Genomic DNA, 22,838 nt, shown 5'->3' on the forward strand with positions numbered 1-22,838 from the left:
GCCTTAGTCATTACTTATAACACTGGTAACTCTCTCCTCTATTTATAATAATCTCTGGAGGCAGATTCTCATGCAGATCAGTGTCCACCCCATAGCCCTGAACAGCGGATTTACATATAAGAAAAACTTGGATTTCTCTGGAATAAGACCTCAGAGCACAGATAGCAAGATAACACTTTATTCAGCTTTCGAATACCTACATGCCCATATAGATGACTTAGGAGGGACTTCCTCACTGACAGGTTACCTTTGAAAAATAACCATTTTTTTAATTTTATTTTCATAAATGAATTATATACCGTATATACTCGTGTATAAGCCGAGATTTTCAGCCCATTTGTTTGGGCTGAAAGTCCCCCTCTCGGCTTGTACGCAAGTCATATACCGGGGGTGGGAGGGGGAGCGGGGGTGTCAGAGATCATACTTACCTCTCCTGGCACTTCTCTGCAGCCTCTGCTTCTTCCTCTGCCGTCTGCTTCCTGCATTCATTAGTCACGTGGTACTGCTCATTAAACTCATGAATATGCGCATATTTAATGAGCGCTGCCTTGTGACCATCTGAATGCAGGAAGCAGACGGCAGAGGAGAAGCAGGGGCTGCAGAGCAGTGCCAGGAGATGTATGACGGGGCAGAGTAAAATTCACCTGTCCCTGTTCCAAGCCCTGCACCGCTGTGTCTCTGGGTCCTCCTGCTTTGACGGCAGAGGGCGCGATGACGTAGTCAGTGTGCGCCCTCTGCTTTCACTGCAGAGAGCCGGGAGACAGAGCGGTGGATGGCAATGGAACAGGGACAGGTAAATATCGCCGGTGCCGGCTCAGGACACCGGCACCTGGCCCCCCAGCGACGGAGAGGTGAGCATGTCATTTTTTTTTTTTATTGCAGCAGCATATGGGGGGTATTTATGGGGCAGCATTAACCCTTGTGCAGCAGCATATGAGGGGTATTTATGGGGCAGCATTAACCCTTGTGCAGCAGCAGATGAGGGGTATTTATGGGGCAGCATTAACCCTTGTGCAGCAGCAGATGAGGGGTATTTATGGGGCAGCATTAACCCTTGTGCAGCAGCATATGAGGGGTATTTATGGGGCAGCATTAACCCTTGTGCAGCAGCATATGAGGGGTATTTATGGGGCAGCATTAACCCTTGTGCAGCAGCATATGAGGGGGTATTTATGGGGCAACATTAACCCTTGTGCAGCAGCATATGGGGGGTATTTATGGAGCATCTTCTTGGGCCAGCATTAACCCTTGTGCAGCAGCATATGGTGGGGTTTTATCTATGGAGCATCTTCTTGGACCACCATTTAACCCTAGGCTATACGCTAGTCAATAAGTTTTCCCAGTTTTTTGTGACAAAATTAGGTGGGTCGGCTTATACACGTGTATATACGGTATATGAAAATAAGCAGCTTTGTTAAATATCTAATAGAAATATTCTTCTTTGTCCTACCGGATTGATCTTCCACTCTTAATTCAGCAGTAAAATGTGCCTTCACTGAATACAGCCTTCAAACATCTTTCTTTGTTCACGTGTGCAAAAAAATGGTCTGAGTGCCATCAGTGTATTAAATCAGAATTTCATCAGTGCTTGGTTCATCTGCTGGTTTTTATCATCTTTGTTTCATCAGTGATTGACACATTTGGATTAATAAATTACAAAGCTTATCCTATTTATTGCAGTCCTATTTGGACTGCACATGGGTTGCACGCTAATGCCATCTGTATTCTGTCTGTGATTTTTACGGACCCATACACTTTTATTGGTACTTTTTATCTGTGATGCCCATAAAAACCGCATATGTCTCCGTGATTTGGTCAAACGGATGTCACTTGCTGTCTCCGAATCTGTCTCTCTCTTGTCTTGATCGACATCTCCTACGTCATCCACAGTCTGTTTAGCTCTCGCACATGCACAGTAAAGAACAGGAGCTGCGCAGGTGCAATAGACTCTGTGGATGACAGATGGTAATCAAGGCAGGAGGGCTGGTGAGTGTGAGTATAGAAGAGGTGCCGAACACAGACCAGCAATGCCCATCTGACTAGAATGTGTTGATTAGCATAGGGTGAGGAAGGTAAGTCATTTTCTTTGCTATGAGGAGGAGCTGAGCACTTATGCTTATTTGCTTGAGTTATTAAAAAGGAGGACAAATAGGAGTGTTTTTTTTAAGAATTAATAGAAAATGTTTATTGAAAATACCGTATGTAAAAATATTAAAAGCAAATATGTAAAGGGCAAGACAAGGACACCAATAAGTGGAATCCAGTACTTTCTTAGTTAGATTGATGTGATGTTGAAGCACATAAGTAACTTGAAAGGGATACCTTCAGGTATAATTATCCTCTGACCATTAGACTATCCATATTGTGGCTTACAATGAGTTGTAATGAGTCAAAAAATTAATTAAAAATCATTAATTAATGGATTTTATCTCACTGTTCGCACACATAATATGATGACCCCAGTCAGGGTGCTATAACAATCATGCCAAAGGACATCATGTTACCACTATGTCTCAAACACATGATCAAGTTACAAACACATGTTGCAGCAAAGAAAGGCTCCCTTACCAAGTACTGATGACCACTGTGGATATATAGCACACCCCAACGCGCGTTTCGCTGTGTTGTTCACATTGCTTTCTCAAGGGGAGGTGTATTATTAACTTCCAACTTCCAAATAGGACCTTTTATCCTAACAGGACCCGGTCACGTGTCTGTCACATGACCGGGCTTTGATTGGCTGTGTGGAGGCGGCGCATGCGCACGCGACCAGCTGCCCCACAACCACGTGACCCAGCCAGGTCCTGCAGCCGTGCAAGCAGGAGCGCGGGATAGCCACTACCCCCAGTCACACGCCAAGGCCTTAGAGTGGCCGGATCACGAGGGGCGATAACGGTCGGCAAGCGCCCGCACGTGCACCACAGCTGGGTCCAGACACAGTATACACTATAGTACCAGAGATACTGCCACATAATATTATAGCCCCGAAGAAGAGAAGGGAGAAATAGATATCATAACTCTGAATGTGCAATACAGCAGATGAATAATAATACATGACTAACATTATATCTCATAAGATAAATATTTTAACATATTACAGTAAATTTCAAATCAGGGCAATGAATCTTCGTATCTCCAATTTGTACAAACAACACTGCAATTTTCTTTTGTTTAGTAGTTTATGGTCCCTTTTGATGTAGTATGATCTTGAAAATTTTTCAAGTGGTGTCCTCAGATAGGATAAAATGTACTCATAGCCAAGAATGGTAAAAAAAGTTAGAAATGAAGCTGCATTTACGGATTTATTCTCCAAAGGCTCCAGCACCATGACTTCAGTGTCCCGGCAGGTCTTCCTATGTACCAGTCTGCTATGATGATGTCCTGTATGCCCATCTATTACAGGCTATATCACTGGCCTTATAAATTTATGGTCCTAAACTATGGCGCTGGAGCAGTGGGTGACTACATCGGAAGGTATAGCTTCTCTTGTTCTTTTATTACCATTCCTGGCTATGGGCACAGCTTTTTTCAAAACTCTGAAAGATAAAGAGAAATTTGTTGGGGATAGAGAAAAGTTTCAGCAAGTGCAACTTGTTTATAGTTTATGTATGGGTTATATGTGATCTTTTGAGGATTATTAAGTAAGGGATGGTCAAGGTTACATTTAAAAAAATTAATAAATAAAGGCTATTTTTTCCACTAATTAAAAGTTGTTAAAGAGATCAAGAGTCTACTAATCCATATGGGAGAATATTCTGCAGGGAAAGGCTAAACATCTAAGTTTGAGAAAGAAATTGGAAGGGCGTAGGAAAGTGGGTCATTGATAGTCCCACAGTATGAGTGCTAGACGCTAGTTTTTCCATTCAAGCTGTTTGGCACACTGTGTTCCCGCTGCTTCGGATTTCACGTTGTGTTGCTGCTTCTTTGAAATGTTCTGTACAGAGGAATTGGGAGTCTGATAAGTTCTAATGAACTGTAATTGATCAGGGAATACCGGAGGTTTGCGTTAATCACTTTCTCATAACAAAGACTTATCAGATCATAACTGACCTTTTTCTATCTGGTGAGACTGACATTTTGGTCGTTGCCTCAGGAATTAAAGGAATTTGCTATTAAGAAAATATTCTCAACATCTGCAAATGAAAAATAATGTCTTTACTTTCGCCATCTATTTAGGGTTAATCACCTCCATGAATCGATGCCGCATCATGTAATGGTGTCATATATTTGCCTCTGAGAAATACAGCCGCTAAGTTTATTAATTGCTTTTAAACTTCTTCTGTTGTAAAGGTTCCCATGAAATCAAATACGAAATGGATTTGCTTCTCTAAAACCCTCTATGGACCTGACCTGAAAATTCTACTTTTAGCGTATGAAGTGCATTTTATATCCACAGGCAATATCTTGTGCCTAATTCATGCTGTGTATGTACAAAGCCAATCCGTACGATTGAGCACAGTCATGTTGTGGGGCCATAGTTAGAGATGTCATATTGCAGTAATGCCTGTGCAAGGGCTATTTTACACTTCTAAAAAAAAGTTTTATTCGTATTTTTACACATTAGACAGTGTTCCAAATTTTTTGCCAATGCATCCAAGTACCGGTGACTTACTATTTCTGCTATAACAAACATACAGCGCATTATTCACATCTGCTACAAGAGCCTGATGCTGCCCGCCACAGAGCAGCAGGATGTTATGGTGCGCTTGTTGATGGAGGCGGAACAGGCAGCCTATGGGGGAGATTATAGATGAAATCACTCTATGGGGTGGCGGGGTGAATTTACTGTGAGATGAAGGCCAATAAATATAATTATACTGTGGGGGTGTTATGGGGGGTGTTATGGATGAGATTATATTGTGACATGCGGTCAGTGAGTATAATTATACTGGGTGGGGGTCTATGATGGATGTTGTTATGCTGTGGGGGGGCTATGGATGTTATTACGCTGCGAGAGCCTGTGGATGTAATTATGCTACGGGGTGGCTTTGCATAAGATTATGATGTAAGGTGGGGTATTGGCTATGAATAGAATGAAACTATTGGGGGGGGCTATATCTGTTATTATACTTTGGAAGGGCCTATGGATTTTATTATACTGTGGGGGGGCCTTTACAAGCAATTGTTATTTTACTGTTGATGGGACCTAAATATGTGTTTGTTATTGTATTGTGGGTGTCCTAGAGATGTTATTATACTGTTGATAGGGCCTATAGATGTTTTTGTAAAAGGGAATGTCCACTACTAGGACAAACACCTTGTTCAACTAAATGTTTGGCGCAGATAAAATAATAAAGCCTATGCTCACCTCTTGTGCGAGATCCACTCCAGCGGTGTCGGCCCTAGTGGTTCCTGGGGCTGTGACGCGATGGAATGACACGGGATGCCTGGCGCCCAATCAGTGCTGGTGTCACTGTTTCCGCCTTTGGGCAAACTGAACATGAAGAGGAAGTCTGGGATCAGCTGTTGAGGTGAGAATAGGTCTTATTATTTTATCAGGGCCGAACATTTAGTAGGAAGTGGTTGTTCTAGTAGTGTAAAACCCCTTTAATATAATGTGGGGGCCCCTGAGATGCACTTATGTTATTATACTGTTGGTGGGGCCTATAGGTGCTTTTGTTAATATAATGTGGGGGACCGTGAGATACATTTATATTATGTTGATGAGGCCTATAGATGCAATTATGTAATTATATTGCAGAGGGAATGGGGTGCTATAGATTGGTTTATGTTATTAAATAACTGGTGAATCCTATAGATGTGATTCTGTTCTCCTCATTAAATAAAAATTCTCCTACAAAATGCTAAGAAAAGTGTTTTTCCCCTACTGTAAAATATGTAGTGTGACCTCTTCATGTTGCAAAATTGAAATAAAATAATTTAAAAATGTTTTAAATGTAGTTTTTTTTCAAAGCTTTTACGTGTTTTTTTCCTTTCATTAAATACTATTATTACTGCAGGGGATAGTGCTTAGTTAGCAGAAACATTAGATACTAAAAAGTTAGGATCTGTCAATGCTCCTTTACGATGCCAACTGCAGAGTGTTGTGCCTGGCAATAAGCCAGCGTACATCCAAGGTCTACAGTGTTGATCTGCTATGTATCACTATTTGTCTAGTTCTAAAAAAAAGTGTTGTTTCTTCAAATGAATCTCAAGTAGTAAAAAGAACAAATAATTCCTGTAGTATAGTAATCCTTCATGTGTGCATGTAGCAATAATTTTTCTCTGAATGATTGTTTTTTGTCCTGTTTCAATTTACAAAAGGATCGATAAATTAGCAGTAAACTTTGTCTTTACAATTGATGAAAATTGATTGTGAATATGATTTCGTATAACATAATTTCTCTGTTAGTTGATACAAAACACAGCAATTCTTAAAGTGTTTGTCCGGGACTATTGTGTTTATGGCCTATTCTTAGGATCGGGGGTGCAACACCCAGCACCCTTGCCGATGAGCTTCTCCCAGTTCTGGCAGCGGCCAGATGTGTTTAGTTGTGGAGCTGTATAGCACAGCTCCAACAATTGCATAGCAGCCATGGCCGGGTACTGCACATCTGCCCCCTCCTCAAGGCCACTACTTCCTTGACAGAGCTATGTAGTTTCGTTTCACTCCACAACAGTCGGCACCGGGAACAGTTGTTTGGCGGGGTTGCCAGGTATCGCACCCTCACTAATCAGGTAGTGCTGCAATATAAAAGTCCCGGACAACCATTTTTAAATTGGGATAATGTAACAAAATGCTCCTCCGATTTGAGATTGCTGTTAAATGTTTGTATTGTTATGAAGCATAATTGCCTGTTTTTTGTTTAGTTGTACTAGTCACTGGAAAACAAAAAAAGCAACAAAACAGCCATTTTATAGCTTATAATTCTTTACAAAAATTACTACGATAAATAAAATTTAAGTTTTTTTTGTCTCTTCTGCACTAGATTTTGTTTTCTGCATCATCTGTGTTTCCCATTGACTTTTCAGACAATAGGTCTTGCAGTTTCCATATGTATAGTCAGCACAACCCACTCCAGCCTTGCTGCCAAACAAGGGCTACCGTTGCTGAACCAAGTTGTTAGCTGGACAATTTTAGGTAAGTGAGTGCTTATCAAGCGTGTTGATTTGATTTACATTGACATTGATATATTTGATCATTAGAAAATAGACTAATGGGTGACGAATAAGGTCATCTGGAAACCTGGGTTCTCCATATGAGTTGTAAGCTACTAGACAAGAACTTTCCTGTGTTTGGTGACAATTTTGGGGGACGGTGGCTCAGTCCTTATACTTGTTTGTCTCCTCAATTTGCCGCAGATTGTTGCTAACAAACAAGTTCTGTAACCTATTTTTTTACGTTTTGTAATAACAATACCACGCATTGAAAGCTGCCAATATGACCGACCTCAATTGATGTTCCCCAAAACCACTGAATGATCTACTTGTGATGTAATGTCCCCGCAACTATCTGCTGTTATCAGAAAATGGGATATACTGCTGATATTATCAATATCATAAATATGATGACTTTAAAGGCTTATCTGAGGCTGTCAGTCATTGCTGGTGGTCTACAGTCCCCAACTGGTCTCTGTTTATATAGGCTGTAACCATGCTTGAATTATACACTTGCATGTATTGAAATAATATTTAGCAAAGTACTATAATTTCATACATTATTGCTGATAATCATTATGTTATAAAATGAAGTCTCAACAAGACTATGCACAGTATTCAAGTCAAATATCAAAACCATAAAAAAGTGTTCATTTTTATGCCAGGGATAAGTACATCTAACATGTATTTAACCCCTGGAATGATATAATAATTTTTGGAATGTGAGTCCTAAGTGTTTTCTGTTGGAGGTTGATTCTATCTCCATGTCTGAAATTGTATTTGGTTGTAACGCAAAATAACGAATCAGCTGCTCTTGGATATGCATTAGATACAGGGTCAACCAGCGCCTGAAGGTTAACAGACGTTGCGAGTAATATTGCATTGTGAACCCATAATGTGTTTCTGCATCTGGATAGCTTAAAGCAAAGCTCGGTCTGTGAAGATCTTATAAATGCATTCCCAGTATTATTTATCAGTCCTGCTATTGACAGTGCTTTTTTATGTCTCTAGATATAAGAATAAAGTCTACACTACAGTTAAAAGAAAGTAGAAGGGTCCAGTACGCATGAATATTACTTATAGACACTAGGCTGATGATATAAGAGGATAATGATACTGTACTTGATTTAGGAGCAAATCAAACATTTAATGTTCGGTACAGGCATTTTTATATTTCTGCTCTCATAGTATGTTAACTTCTAAGATAAAGAGATAAAACACTGCTGTTGTTTAATGCATTTTTTAATGTGATTTTCACACTATATGTTAAAGTTTTGTTACATAAATGCATTTTTTACATTAGTTTTTTACAACAGAGATTAAAACTACATGACATCTTAAAGGCAATCTGTTAGCTTGATTTCATACCCCAAAACCATTTATATGTACATGTAGCTCTTTAAAAGACAAGTCCAGCAATAGCTTGATATGGCCAGTACGTTCCTCCATTGCTGAGAAATCTGCGTTTGAAATCATATGTAAGTAAGGCTGAAGAACTATTGTAGAACTGAAGCCCCTCCAGCTCTTTTCCCCTCCCAGCACTGCTTCCTCCTCCTTCATTGACAGCCGTTATGCTTTGTGACTTCAGGCAAACTAGCCATCCATCAAACATGAGGAGGCGGCTCTGTATGGGGAATAGAGTTTGGAGTGACAGAAAATTCACGTATGTGATATTAATTTACATATATATTCAAATGGTGATTTTTCTAGCAACCTTCCATGACAGCATAGGAGGTTGTCTCCACGCCCTAATGGGGGACAGGAAGTACGAGAGGTTAAAAGGTCCCTCCCACCTCCCTCTCACCAGTGTCTTACCTGTCCCCCATGGGGCATGGAGAGGTTCGGTATGCTGTGTGGCCGGCTGCTGCAGCGTACCTGGTGTCTTTAAGCCGGGCAGTGGTGGTCGGCGGCGCTGCCTCCCCTCCTCCATACTGCTCCCGTCTTCTTGAAATTCGGGACCTTTCCTGGCCCACCCGTGCTCCCCCAGGGGGAGTAAAGCGGGCCAGTGATCCCCGACCGGAGGCCTCCCGCAGCTCTCCGGGCTCTCCTCCTCCTGCTGCACGCCGTGCAGTGACCCGGAAGTGACGTCACGCGCGGTCACTTCCGGGCTATGTCTGACGACTTCCTATCATGGCGGCCCCCATTCAGCTGCCGGCGCGTGGAGCTCGCCAGCACCTGCTGTGCCTGCTCCAGGACCCAGGGAGGAGGGGGAAAAACGAAAAACTGCGCTGAGGGCGGGGTTAACCCCTTATTAACCCACCAGAAGACGCCGACAGGTAAGACGAAATCCCCTGTCAGCATGGACGGTTCTTCCTGCCCTGTGTCTGCAGAGCCCAGCGCTGCCCCAACCACAGTGAGTGTTACCTGGGGTGGGTCCTAGTGGTGCGGTCCTGGGAAGGAGGTCCTCAAAATGCTTCTCCCCCTTTTTTATAGGGAGAAAAGTCTGCCCACAAAAGCACCAATACCACCAGCAAGTCAGCCAAATGTTCCATATGCAGTACAAAACTTCTCTCCGATTGGGTGAAGAAATTATGCCAAGCTTGCACGGACAGGGTGGACAGGGCTGAGCACCCGTCATTGATTGACGAGATCCGCAGCCTGGTCACTCATCAGGTTCAGGCTTCTTTAGCCGCCCTGTCCCCCCCTCCGCCACTTCCTCCTCCGATTGTAGGCTCACCATCCCCAAAAAAACGAAAAATACAATTAGAGGACTCAGAATCCGAATCAGAGAGATCATACAATTCAGGCTCCGAGAATTGGGAACTTCCAAATCAGTGGCCGAAACTAGGAGATACCTCCTTTCCATGGAATATGTGGAGGAACTGGTCAGTGCAGTGTGGGCCACCATGGGCCTAGAGGACAAACCCGTTACTCAGTCAGCACAGGACCTCATGTTCGGAGGATTTGAGGGACCCAGACAAACAGGTTTCCCAGTTCATAAAAGCATAGTGGACATGATCTCTCCGGAATGGGAGTACCCAGAGAAGCGCTACTCAGCCCCGTCGCAGCTCAGGCATAGATTCCCCCTGGAAGGAGAGGAGTTTAAATGGGACATCCCAAAGGTTGATGTCCAGGTGGCAAGGGTGGTGAAAAAGACGGTCCTTCCATTTGATGATGTGTCCCAGCTTAGAGACCCGATGGACCGTAAGGCAGAAAGCCTCCTAAGAAAGGCCTGGGAAGCTTCTGCCTTCTCCCTAAAATCAGGCATAGCGTCCACATGTGTCTCTAGGTCTCTCTTCCAATGGATAGAGGAACTAGAGAGTCATATTTCTCGGGGAACCTCAAGACGTGACCTCCTTAACTCCCTTCCCATACTACAGAGAGCTACAGGCTTCTTGGCCGATGCATCAATGGAGATGATCCGCACTTCTGCCAGGGCCATGGTACAGTCCAATTCTGCAAGATGGGCCCTTTGGCTTAAAACGTGGAGTGGGGACGTGACCTCCAAGGTTAAACTCTGCTCTTTACCCTTCAAGGGTGAACATGTCTTTGGCCCGGCCTTAGATGAAATTCTTGAAAAGGCCACAGATAAGAAGAAGGTGCTTCCTGAGCAGAGGACCACAAAAAAGCGACTTTTTCGAGCCCACCAGAATCAGCCATCCCAGCCAAGAGGCAAAGGAAAGACGGGAAGATGGAGTTACGCTAAGGGGAGAGGCAGGAACATCCTGGTCCCCCAGCAGCAGCAGCAGCAACAGCCACAAGAAAAACAATGACTCGACCCCGGTGGGGGGAAGGCTTTCGAGGTTCATTCACTCTTGGCAGATGATTTCCAAAAGCCCCTGGGTCCTCAGCGTGATCAGGGAGGGCCTACTGCTAGAACTCGAATCCTCCCCCTCGCAGGGTATGAGTTACCTCCCTACCACCTCGGGAGACTCCAGCACTAAAATCCGGCATCCAGCTCCTGCTACAATCGAACGCCATCTCTCAGGTCCCTGTGGAGGAACGGGGAAGGGGTCATTATTCCAGACTGTTCCTAGTGAAAAAACCCACAGGAGAGGCAAGAATAATAATAAATCTGAAGGGCCTCAACCGACACATCGCATATCACAGATTCAAGATGGAGTCGGTAAAGACCGCCATTCCTCAGAAAGGGCCGTCTTACTTTATGGCAACCATAGACTTGAAGGATGCCTATTTTCACATCCCCATACATCCTTCTCACAGGAAGTATCTGAGGTTTGCGATCCATCAGGGTACAGAAGTCAGGCACTATCAGTACAACGTGCTTCCCTTTGGGATATCCTTTGCCCCTCGAGTATTTTCCAAGATTATGGCAGAAGCTGTGTCCCACATCAGAAGCCAGGGCATATGCATTGTGCCCTACCTGGACGACCTACTGATAATAGGAGCCTCCTGCCAGATCCTGGATAGCCAGGTGACTGAAACCCTGAGTATTCTTCAATCACTGGGCTGGATCCCGAATATAAAAAAATCGCAGATCCAACCCTCCCAGGAGATAAAATTCCTAGGAATCCTCCAAGATTCAAGAAAACAAATGACCTTCCTCCCAGAGGAACATCAGAGGTCCATAATATCAAGGATCTCAAGTTTCAGGGAACAAAGGTTCCCAACCCTCAGGTCAGCCATGTCCATACTAGGGTCAATGACCTCCTGCATCCAGTCAGTGCCTTGGGCGCAGGCCCAATCCAGAATACTCCAGTCCCACATCTTAGGAAACTGGAAGGGAGATCATACCTGCCTGAACAAAAGAGTTCAGACCCCAGGAAAGGTGAAAGCTTCACTAGTATGGAGGATGGACCGCAAGAATCTGTGCAAGGGAATCAACTGGTCCCAGATCCCCCTGGTCACGGTAACGTCAGACGCCAGCAAAAAAGACTGGGGAGCCGTAGTGTCCCGACAACCATTCCAGGGGTTGTGGAGCCAGAAAGTGAGTGCAAAATCCTCAAACTTCAGGGAGCTGAAGGCCATGGAGGAAGCTTTTCTGGCAGCAAGACACCTTGTCCAGGGCCATCATATCAGAGTCTACTCGGACAACGTAACAACAGTGGCCCATCTCAGACACCAGGGTGGCACGAGATCCAGCAGCCTAGAGGGCCTTTCAGGCCGAATATTTTGCTGGGCCGAAAGACACCTCTGTTCTCTAACGGCAGTCCACCTAAAGGGTACCTCCAATCTTCAAACAGATTTCTTGAGCAGAAAATGCATCCAGCCTGGAGAGTGGAGCCTAAACGAAAGAATCTTTCAGAGGCTGGTCAACAGGTGGGGCCTTCCGGAGGTAGATCTACTGGCCTCAAGAGAAAATGCCCGAGTGAGAAACTACTTTTCCCTGAACCCCAGAGACAGATCCCTGGGGGTGGATGCCTTCGCCCACAAGTGGAGGTTTCGTCTGGCGTATGCCTTCCCGCCAGTTCCAATCCTTGCCGCAACCCTGAGGAAAATCCGGGAGGATCTGACCCAAACCATTCTAGTAGCCCCGTTATGGCCAAAGAGGAGCTGGTATTCTCTAATTATGGAGCTACAGATAGACGGACCTTTCCACCTACCCCTGGAGGACGACCTTCTCCTGCAGGGTCCTCTACATCACCCAAACCTCCGGGGAATGAAGTTAGCGGCCTGGTTACTGAGACCCAGATCCTGAGGGCCAGGGGGCTATCAGAGGCAGTAATAAAAACCCTCCAGAAATCTCAGAAACCGGTCACCATTGCTATTTATAACAAAATATGGAAAAGGTTTTCCTCATGGTGTATGCCAGATTTGCCTGACCCAGAAAACCCTAATATTTCCCGCATCCTGGATTTCCTACAGAGGGGGCTTGAGCTAGGTCTAAAACCCAGCACGCTTAAAGTTCAGGCATCAGCATTAAGCTCCATGTTCGACTGTGACTTGGCCAACTACAGGTGGATAAAAAGATTCATCACATCAGCCACTAGGCTACATCCAAAAAGGCTAGTCGCCATTCCACCATGGGACTTGAATGTGGTACTTACGGGACTCACTCAATCTCTCTTTGAGCCTCTGCCATCTTGTACTCCTCAGCTCCTCTCCTGTAAGGTGGCCTTCCTTATAGCAGTAACCTCAGCAAGGCGAATGGGAGAGCTCCAAGCTCTCTCAATCAAGGAACCCTACCTAATAGTTAGAGATGATTCCATAGTTCTTTCCCTTGATCCATCGTTCCTACCAAAGGTTGTGTCTGATTTCCATAGATCACAGGAAATAATTCTTTGCTTGTTTTGTCAAAACCCAGCAAACACTAAGGAAAGGGTGTTTCATACGCTGGACGTGAAGCACACAATTCTCTACTACTTAGAGTGTACCAAATCCTATAGAATTGACCACAACCTATTTATCCATACCTCTGGTCCAAACAAGGGAAAAAGGTAGCAAAAAACACCATTGCCAATTGGATTAAGAAAGCCATCTCCGAAGCATACCTGGCGCAGAACATCACTCCACCTACGGGGATCAAAGCGCATTCAACACGACCTACCTCTGCATCATGGGCTGAGAGGGCAGGCGCATCTTCAGAGCAGATTTGTAAGGCAGCAACCTGGTCCTCCTTACATACTTTTACTAAACACTACAGGTTGGACCTTGTGTCCAACAGGGATCTAGTCGTTGGCCAGAAGGTTCTTCAGGCCGTTGTCCCCCCCTAGTGCAGTATAGGTTGTTATGCCTCCTATGCTGTCGTGGAAGGTTGCTAGAGAAAATAGAATAAGACTTACCGGTAATTCGGTTTCTAGAAACCTTCCACGACACCACTATTTCCCTCCCTGCATTCTTGGACAAATTCTGAGAATCTTAAGGTAACCGGTGCTATGGTAATCAGTTATAAGTCACTGGTGAGAGGGAGGTGGGAGGGACCTTTTAACCTCTCATACTTCCTGTCCCCCATTAGGGCGTGGAGACAACCTCCTATTCTGTCGTGGAAGGTTTCTAGAAACCGAATTACCGGTAAGTCTAATTCTATCTTCTCAGTAATGGAGAACATCTACATACACACATAAATACCTTACACTTGCCAGTCCTACTCTAACATGAAAACCGCAGAAAGAGGAAAGAATCCTCCAATATTTGAGAAAAAAACAAAACAGGCAGAGATTCTTACTTGTATAAACAGGCTTCAATACAAATGCACTAACAGGGTGCAGCAGACCCAAGTAAAATGGCAATTGCACAGGTGCAATAATACCTAATGAAACAGCCAGCCTGCAATCAGGGATTGGCCATGTGGCACACCAGTGCATAAAAATAATCCATATGTGGCAATGTTCACACAGGGAATGCAAAGCATATGGTTCACAGCCTCTTAGTAGCACCATATAGGGGGGCTGCCCAGTGCTAACTATAGTGCATCCTGTGTGAACAGAGGCCACAGTTTACAGAACCATTATATGGCCATAATACGTAAGCCTCTTTCTGTGGTTTTCATGTTAGAGTAGGACTGGCAAGTGTAAGGAACTTTGATAATAGTTTGCCAGCTTACGTATTATGGCCATAATATTAACCAATACCTTACATATATTGATATGTTTTTGTGCACTTTTTATCTTTTCAGGGTGCAGTTGGGCCCAAATGGTTCTGTAAACTGTGGCCTCTGTTCACACGGGATGCATTATAGTTAGCATTGGGCATCTCTGCCTGTTTTGTTTTTTTATACACACATAAATAGTTTGGGATGTGAAATCATGCTGACAGATTCTCTTTTAAAGGTTTTATGATCCACCATAAGAAAATGCCCATACATATGTGTAATGAAAAATACTTTGATTAGGTCACCGTTCTTAGTAGCACAGGGTCAGTATTGGGTCCTCTTTTTAAATGTGTGGAATAATTTAAAGACCTTAATTAAGTTATAGAGAGAGATAATTTGTGGAGCATGAAAAGTTTAGCAGAAAAATGGCAAATAAATTTAATGTGGATAAATGTTAGGTCATACCTTGTGCCCAAGGAAGCAAAATGCACAATTATGTACTAAATAGTAAAACACAGGAAAAAATGTGAATGAAAAAGACTTGGGTGTATTAGTGAACTGTAAACAGAAAGCTCAACTTTACGGAAGTGCCAGGCATCTGCTGCCATGGCAAATAAAATGTACAGGGTATTGTATTGGGTGTTATCCAGAACTTCTGAGTAGAAAGTATACTGATTTCTGATGGCTAGTGATGGGCGAACCCCTGGATGTTCGGGTCCAGCGGGTTCGGACGAACGATTAAAAAAGTTCAGTTCGGGTACTTTAATAGTACCCATACTCAAACCCGGACCCCATTCAAATGATTTGGGGGCCTGAATATCCTTTATTTGCCACACTGTCATCTGCATCAGATGACAGCAAGAGGCAGCAGCTGTTACTGGCAGTAAAAAGTGTACCTCCGGTCACAGGTGTCTACTGATGAGAGAGTACTACTCCCATCAACCTATGCTTGCTGGAGCTGTAACCGCGAGAGCAGGTGCCACTGATGGGAGTGTTCATCAGCTGGCATCTATGCTATAAATAAATGTTTAAAAAGTTGACGTGGGGTCTGTTTATTTTTCATAACCAGCATGGCAAAACTGACTGCTTCAGGCTGCAACCATCAGTTGTCAGCATTATCATGGATGGCTATCCAATAGAGGGGTCCCCACGCCATTATTTTAATCATTTAAATAAATAATTTTTAAAAATGGCATAGGGTCCCCCCATTTTTGACAACCAGCCAAGTTAAAGCAGACTACTTAGGACTGGTATTCTCAGGCTGGTAAGGGGCCATAGATATTGGCCCCTCCAGCCTAAAAATAGCTGTCTGCAGCTGCCCAAGAAAAGGTTAATTATTAGATGCACCAATTATGGCGCTTTGCCCGGTTCTCCCAATGTGCCCTGTGGCAATGGCAAGTGGGGTAATAGTTGTGAGCTTGATGTTACCTTTGTTTTGTCAGGTGACGCCAAGCCCACAGGTTAGGAATGGATACGCGTCTATAAGACATCTATCCATTACTAACCCCATAGTAATATTGTAAATAAAAAACACCCAAAAGTTCTTTATTTGAAATAAAAATCAACACCGGTTTACAAATTTATTTAAAAATGATAAAGTTACATTCTACTTATGCCCATTCCATTGAAGCCCTTGTCACCTGTAAAAAACCAAAACAGAAAATAATAAACAACAAAGATACCTTACGCTTAATCCACTGATGCACTTTTTCTGGGGTGGCTGTGGGCTGCTATTTTTAGGCCAGGGTGGGGGAATATCCATGGTCCCTTGCCAGCCTTAGAATACCAGCCCACAGCTGTATGTTTTAGCTTGGCTGGTTTTCAAAAATGGGGGACCCCACGCTGTTCTTTAAAATTATTTATTTAAATGCAGATGACAGCGTGGGAAACACCCGATGTTCGGGGTGTCAAATTCAAACAGTAACACGGACTACCTAGACAAGTCCGTATTCGGCGTCCATGCCCGAACAGTATGTGTCGATTGCTTTAATTTAAGTGAATAGTATGAGCACACAGTATGGAAAGTCAAATGCTTGAGTTACTATTTAAACACTACAAAGGGATTGTGATCCCCCCTTTAGAGTTATATTGAAACTATATTTTGGATTCTGTGCTCCGTTCTTACATACATTGATAAAATATAAAGTAAAATATAACTATCCATAAATGGGCTTCAAAAATCATGGAAGGTCTAAAAGGGGTTTTCTCGCTTGCCAGGAGCTGCAGTACTCTTCTAATAATGTGCAATATAGCTCAGCAGCATGGTCACGCCGCTTCCTCATGGCCAGCAGAGGCAGCTTTGCGTCTGTATACATGGGAAGAGTGACTTCAGAGCAGCATTTTTAGCCATTGAAGCAAAGAGTGTGCAAGCGCACTCTCGTTGCCTAGGAACCGGCCATCTCTGAGATTGAAGAGGTGGCCGGTAACCTAGGTCCTGGATAGTAAACTGTACAGTTAAAAATCCCGCCATTCTTGATAAAAGTGGTAACTTACAAAGTTATCTTTGCAATTTTACAAATCTATCAAAGCTAGAATCAAGGTGAGAAAATTTTATTTTACTGAATGAGTAGTACATGCTTGAAACAACATACCAGGGGATGTGCTTGGAAAATAATCAGTAAATTAATATAAACTTCCATGAGAGAATCATATCTATCTTATGATAAAATAAAAAATACAAATAAATAATATAAGGACAAACTAGTTGGACACTAATTTCTGGAACAATAGTCTAAGAGACCGGTATGAATAGAGTGTAGTGTGCATGCCTGACCTCTGCTTCATTAACTGTATGAGAGTGTTGGAGATATTACTAAGCCATCTCCATCAGCCCCATAGAAGTGAACAGAGCAGTGGTCACCCATGTGTATTACTTAACCACTGATCATTGATTTACCGTAGGGGCATGACCTGTTATTCTGATTGATTTCCTAAGGCAGGATACCAGTCAATGGTCAACTGAGATTATGGGAATCCACAATGTAAAATTTCCAAACCACACAACCCCTTTAAGAAATTACATTTTCAAAGCTTGTTCAAAAGAGAGTTAAAATCAAACTTGCTTTTATGGGGACATCTAAGGCTGGTTTCACATTAGCGCTTTTTAAGCGCACGCACGGCCGGGGGTAGCTCCGCCCCCGAGCCGGCTCTCTGCCCGGCGTGCCCGCCCCTTGCTTGTAGCACCGCCTCCTAGCGGACAGCGGCGCCTGCGATCGGCGCACCCTATCTTTAGCATAGGGTGCGCAGATCGTGCGCAGGCCGTGCGCTAGTTGCGCTTTGACCTGCGCTGCGCACTTTTGACGGTGCGCCGTGCGCGCCAAAATCCAACTTTTCGGATTTTGGCGCGCACGGCGCACCGTCAAAAGTGCGCAGCGCAGGTCAAAGCGCAACTAGCGCACCCTATGCTAAAGATATGGTGCGCCGATCGCAGGCGCCGCTGTCCGCTAGGAGGCGGCGCTACAAGCAAGGGGCGGGCACGCCGGGCAGAGAGCCGGCTCGGGGGCGGAGCTACCCCCGGCCGTGCGTGCGCTTAAAAAGCGCCAATGTGAAACCAGCCTAAGCACAGAGAATATTTATGCTGTGCTGTCTCGTCTGAATTATGTGCCTTTTTAAGTACATTTTCCAAAAATAACATGAGTCTATCCTTCTGCTGCCACTCAGCAGGCAGAGTGTCCTTACCACACCTTATTGCTGATGTTAAAAGCAATTAGCGAGCAGAAACATAGTGTAATCACATTAAACCCAACGTGGTATGCCTCTTGCTGTTTGGAAATTATCATTGAATGAGACAGCTCTGTCTTCATGTCTGAGAAAGGTACGAAAGAACTTTACAGCGTTTATCTGATTTCCCGTATGTTTTCTATCAGCTCAGTCCAATTGGCTCGGGGTAAGCACAAGTAAACAAGGATAACGGGCAGAACGCAGAGATTTATGTTCTGCTTTTTGTTTCATTGCCGATCTGCATAATGTTTGGCAGACATGATGTAATGAAATGTGATGGGTTCTAATAATACCACTCTCTTCTTTTCTTTTTCAGCTTTCTCCATAGTTGTGCCATTACTCAGTTCCACGTTCCTGTTCCAGCGGCTCTTGAGCATTTTTCTTTCTTTCATGTCCTCCTATCTTCTGCTTAGCACAGGGTAATGCTTTTTGGTTATTTTCAGTTGTACTGTAGATTTTAAATTCAACCTTGGGATCAAGTTTGGTGTTTGATTTCATAAACTGGTTAATTTACTGTAGATTTTATTACCTCCACAGTACAAGGTGTTTTATGCCACCTTAAAGGGTTATTCCCACAGTCACATTATTTTTCCGAAAACACACAAAATGAATACTAATTGTTAACATACAGAACAAATAAAACATAAAGTTTATTTTTTTGAATCTTTGTTTTCTTTCTTACTCTTCATATGCCCAACTCTGCATCCAGTAACACATAGCTGAATGGGCAGTTTTGATCCTACACTGCTTTTACAACATTTCAAAGCAGCATCCTGCTTCTCCTCAGTTCTGCAGACCTCTCCCGCCTTCATCTGTGTGCTCCTTATCAGCCTGACCAGTTTGAGTTGATGACTCGGATGACTGAGCTGTGCTGGATGCCAACTGACTGATGAATGTGTAAAGCATTACAGTTAAGTTGACATATACTGTGCTCATTTTTATTGCTTCACTACAGATGTTTGATGCATACTCTATGGTCCTACACACAACTGTGCATGAAAGATTTCTTCTTCTGCCATCTACATAATTGCGTGTGTGTGTTTACATCATTGCTCTGTTAGCTAGTTTCCAGCAGAGCTCAACTGTCCCACACTGCTCCGCTCTTCATTGAATACAGAGCTTGAAATAGATGGGCAGACTGAGAAAAACAAGGCTGTAGTGTGTTTGATTCCTTTTGCGACAAGTCAGTTATGTGAAGCTGCTAATTCTCCTTTGTTGATGCTCTGGTAGTTCAACTCACTCGGCAGTAAACGGAGTTAGAAAACAGGAACACTGTCTCAAATCTTAGGTTGGTTTATTGTATGGCTGCATATACCAACAAGAAGGGGAAAGTAAAACACAGCCCTTCAGGCAAAAACAGGAAAATACCAAAGAAAAAAAAATGCTGTAACACAATACATATGTTTGTGGGTAGCAGCCCGCTGTAGAGCAACACAGATTGAGTCTTTCCTCCTTAGTACACAAACCACTGGAGTCCTCCCTCCAGTCATGCTGAACAAAGACTGCCTCTGGAGTCCAGCTGTTTAAGCCCCAGACCACACCCTGGAGTGGAGATAAGTTGGACATCCTCCCACAAGCTCTATGGATGTCCACATAAAAGCCAGCCTATTATAAAAAATACAGCAGGGTTTTTTTCATTTTGTCTTTTGTAGGTTTTGTATGCTTTTTGGCCATGTGAACATGCATTTATATGCTGCATGTGTACCAACTCAAACCAAGCTCAATTTTTGTGTTTTTTCTTTGTATTTTTGCATTCTGTGCAAGCCGGGTGTGGCCTCACTCTCCTGAGCTGGAAATTGTATTTAAAGGCTTCCCCTGACTGGTGTCCAGTGGTTGGGACCCGGTCCTTGTCTGCCCTTATTCACACAGACGTCAACTTTGACAAATGATAAGGTTTTTAATATTAGACAGTGTAGGACCGCCCCGACCACAGAGTCACCTTGTCGATGGTGGGACGACTTTTATGCTATGTTTGATCAAATACAGTATTACTAAGAACTCTGTATGATTTAAATGCACTTTTGCTTTTTACTTATTTAATTACAGCAGGGTTTTTCATTTTGTCTTTTGTAGGCTTTGTATGCTTTTTGGCCATGTGAACATGCATTTATATGCTGCATGTGTACCAACTCAAACCAAGCTCAATTTTTGTGTTTTTTCTTTGTATTTTTGCATTCTGTGCAAGCTGGGGTGTGGCCTCCCTCTCCTGAGCTGGAAATTGTATTTAAAGGCTTCCCCTGACTGGTGTCCAGTGGTTAGGACCCGGTCCTTGTCTGCCCTTATTCACACAGACGTTAACTTTGACACATGATAAGCTTTTTAATATTAGACAGCGTTGGACCACCCCGACCACAGAGTCACCTTGTCGATGGTGGGACTGCTTTTATGCTATGTTTGATCAAATACAGTATTACTAAGAACTCTGTATGATTTAAATGCACTTTTACTTTTTACTTTAATTACAGCAGGGTTTTTTTCATTTTGTCTTTTGTAGGTTTTCTATTATAAAAAATAACTTAACCCCTCATGGCACTTAGTGTGCTGGAGGAAAATACTCTGGATTTCACATCACTGACGCCATTAAGCACAGTGATTCATATCTCCCCTCCAGTACTTTACCAGTGACTTTGTCACAATGCATATGCCAAAGGATTATCTTCTGTCATATGCATCAACAGAGCGGTATTTGCTGATTCACATCACTGATCTTTCTGCATCTAGCATCAAACACAGTTCAGTCCTGCTTGTCTTAGCTCTTCTGGGCCTAGTTATTTAAAATTCAGTAGTGGAGAAAAAGCACAGCATACTATAGTTGAGTACTGCAAGAAACTAGCTAACAAAACAATGATGTAAAAATACACTTGCAGCTATGTTGATGTAGATGGCAGAACATTAAATCATTCAGGCAGAGTTGTGTACATACAGTGCACAGAAGTATAGTGTGAATTCTAAACATAGATTACATACAATTGTCCATGTTGAAGCAACAGCAGAGCTTTGTTGAAGGCCAGGTGACAAACTCCAAAGTGCATGCTTGGACTGTAACATTGGAACTACAGGATAGAATCAATGGCAACTATAGGGTAAATAGGGCCTGGAAGGGCATCCTTTGGTTGATGATATGTGCAACATAGTAGATTTACATTACTATACAGTTGTAGCCAAAAGTATTGACACCCCTGCAATTTTGTCAGATAATACTCAATTTCTTCCTGAAAATGATTGCAAACACAAATTCTTTGGTATTATTATCTTCATTTAATTTGTCTTAAATGAAAAAACACAAAAGAGAATGAAGCAAAAAGCAAAACATTGATCATTTCACACAAAACTCCAAAAATGGGCCAGACAAAAGTATTGGCACCCTCAGCCTAATACTTGGTTGCACAACCTTTAGCCAAAATAACTGCGACCAACCGCTTCCGGTAACCATCAATGAGTTTCTTACAATGCTCTGCTGGAATTTTACACCATTCTTCTTTGGCAAACTGCTCCAGGTCCCTGATATTAGAAGGGTGCCTTCTCCAAACTGCCACTTTTAGATCTGTCCACAGGTGTTCTATGGGATTCAGGTCTGGACTGATTGCTGGCCACCTTAGAAGTCTCCAGTGCTTTCTCTCAAACCATTTTCTAGTGCTTTTTGAAGTGTGTTTTGGGTCATTGTCCTGCTGGAAGACCCATGACCTCTGAGGGAGACCCAGCTTTCTCACACTGGGCCCTACATTATGCTGCAAAATTTGTTGGTAGTCTTCAGACTTCATAATTCCATGCACACGGTCAAGCAGTCCAATGCCAGAGGCAGCAAAGCAACCCCAAAACATCAGGGAACCTCCGCCATGTTTGACTGTAGGGACCGTGTTTTTTTCTTTGAATGCCTCTTTTTTTCTCCTGTAAATGCTATGTTGATGCCTTTTCCCAAAAAGCTCTACTTTTGTCTCATCTGACCAGAGAACATTCTTCCAAAACGTTTTAGGCTTTTTCAGGTAAGTTTTGGCAAACTACAGCATGGCTTTTTTATGTCTCGGGGTAAGAAGTGGGGTCTTCCTGGGTCTCCTACCATACAGTCCCTTTTCATTCAGACGCCGACGGATAGTACGGGTTGACACTGTCGTACCCTCGGACTGCAGGGCAGCTTGAACTTGTTTGGATGTTAGTCGAGGTTCTTTATCTAACATCCGCACAATCTTGCGTTGAAATCTCTTGTCAATTTTTCTTTTCCGTCCACATCTAGGGAGGTTAGCCACAGTGCCATGGGCTTTAAACTTCTTGATGACACTGCGCACGGTAGACACAGGAACATTCAGGTCTTTGGAGATGGACTTGTAGCCTTGAGATTGCTCATGCTTCCTCACAATTTGGTTTCTCAAGTCCTCAGACAGTTCTTTGGTCTTCTTTCTTTTCTCCATGCTCAATGTGGTACACACAAGGACACAGGACAGAGGTTGAGTCAACTTTAATCCATGTCAACTGGCTGCAAGTGTGATTTAGTTATTGCCAACACCTGTTAAGAGCCACAGGTAAGTTACAGGTGCTGTTAATTACACAAATTAGAGAAGCATCACATTATACTTTTGTCCACCCTCTTTTT

At 43.3% G+C, this 22,838-nt stretch overlaps 1 protein-coding gene across 2 annotated transcripts in view; it reads left to right on the forward strand.

The window, feature by feature from the left end:
• PIGN (phosphatidylinositol glycan anchor biosynthesis class N) overlaps positions 1-22,838 on the forward strand; it is a 509,674-nt gene that overhangs the window by 327,903 nt on the left and 158,933 nt on the right. For both annotated transcript variants that reach the window (XM_073550192.1, XM_073550191.1), the window contains exons 20-21: positions 6,973-7,081; positions 18,567-18,669. In XM_073550192.1, coding sequence (XP_073406293.1) covers positions 6,973-7,081; positions 18,567-18,669 — 212 coding nt within the window. The remainder of the gene's footprint in view (positions 1-6,972; positions 7,082-18,566; positions 18,670-22,838) is intronic.

The sequence above is a fragment of the Dendrobates tinctorius genome, unplaced genomic scaffold (assembly GCF_039654945.1).
Source record: "Dendrobates tinctorius isolate UK_male_01 unplaced genomic scaffold, ASM3965494v1 ptg000163l, whole genome shotgun sequence".
NCBI classification, from domain to species: Eukaryota; Metazoa; Chordata; class Amphibia; order Anura; family Dendrobatidae; genus Dendrobates; species Dendrobates tinctorius.